Raw genomic sequence first — 865 nt, forward strand, 5'->3', positions numbered from 1 at the left:
ATGTCGAGTTTCATACCCTCAGATTACAAAGCCCTTGATCTCTCTGGAGATAATTATCTTGATTGGGCTATAAACACGTCAGCCGTCTTGAAGTCTAGGGGACTTGGGAAGTGCATCAAGTATGACAATGACACCCTTGCGTGTGAAAGACACAGAGCCATAATGATTATGCGACACCATCTCTGTGAGGACCTAAGAGACGAGTTTGGATATGTTAATGATCCTCATAATCTCTGGTCATTTTTGAATTCTAGATTCTGTGAGCCATTGTTGCACGAATCCAAGAAAAAATGGGAAGCTCTAAGGTTCCAGGATTATGAATCCGTGGACAATTATCACTCTGATCTTATGAGAATCACCTATAGTCTTAGACTATGTGGTGAATTGGTAACAAACGAGGATTTGTTAAACAAAACTCGTGACACATTCCATTCAGAGGAAGTGTTGTTATCACATCAGGCCAAAGGTTTCACCACCTATTATGACATGTTCTCATATTTATTAGACATTGAGCAAAAGAAGCAGAAAAGGATGGATAACATCAGACGGTTTAATGACATCATAAAGATATATTATGAAGTACTAGATAGTGAGAGGAAAATCCCTGAAGCTAATAAAGCCACATTTGATAAGAAGAGATATGAGGAGGATTCCGAGTGGACACTCATGGACCATGAGGTCGGATTATACATTGAATAATTTTCCAACATTCTGATTTTATGTTTTCATATCTGATTTGATTTATTTGTTATTCATTTATGTTATTGAAATAATAAAAACGATTTTGTTTTTATATATTATCTTGCTTGGTCTTGCTTGATGATTCTTGATTAAATAACAAATAAAACCTTAATAAAAGGATAAT

The 865-nt window shown here is 35.5% G+C and overlaps 1 protein-coding gene across 1 annotated transcript; it reads left to right on the forward strand.

Moving 5' to 3' along the window:
• On the forward strand, positions 1–699 carry LOC106337045. The gene has a single exon (XM_013776066.1). It carries the CDS (start codon positions 1–3, stop codon positions 697–699), a length of 699 nt encoding a protein of 232 aa, XP_013631520.1.
• The last annotated feature ends 166 nt before the right edge of the window (positions 700–865 follow it).

Source organism: Brassica oleracea, chromosome C1 (assembly GCF_000695525.1).
Source record: "Brassica oleracea var. oleracea cultivar TO1000 chromosome C1, BOL, whole genome shotgun sequence".
NCBI lineage: Eukaryota > Viridiplantae > Streptophyta > Magnoliopsida > Brassicales > Brassicaceae > Brassica > Brassica oleracea.

Excerpts from the sequence above, each read along its gene's own strand:
- LOC106337045 (XM_013776066.1), top strand. The coding sequence starts at position 1 with ATGTCGAGTTTCATACCCTCAGATTACAAAGCCCTTGATCTCTCTGGA.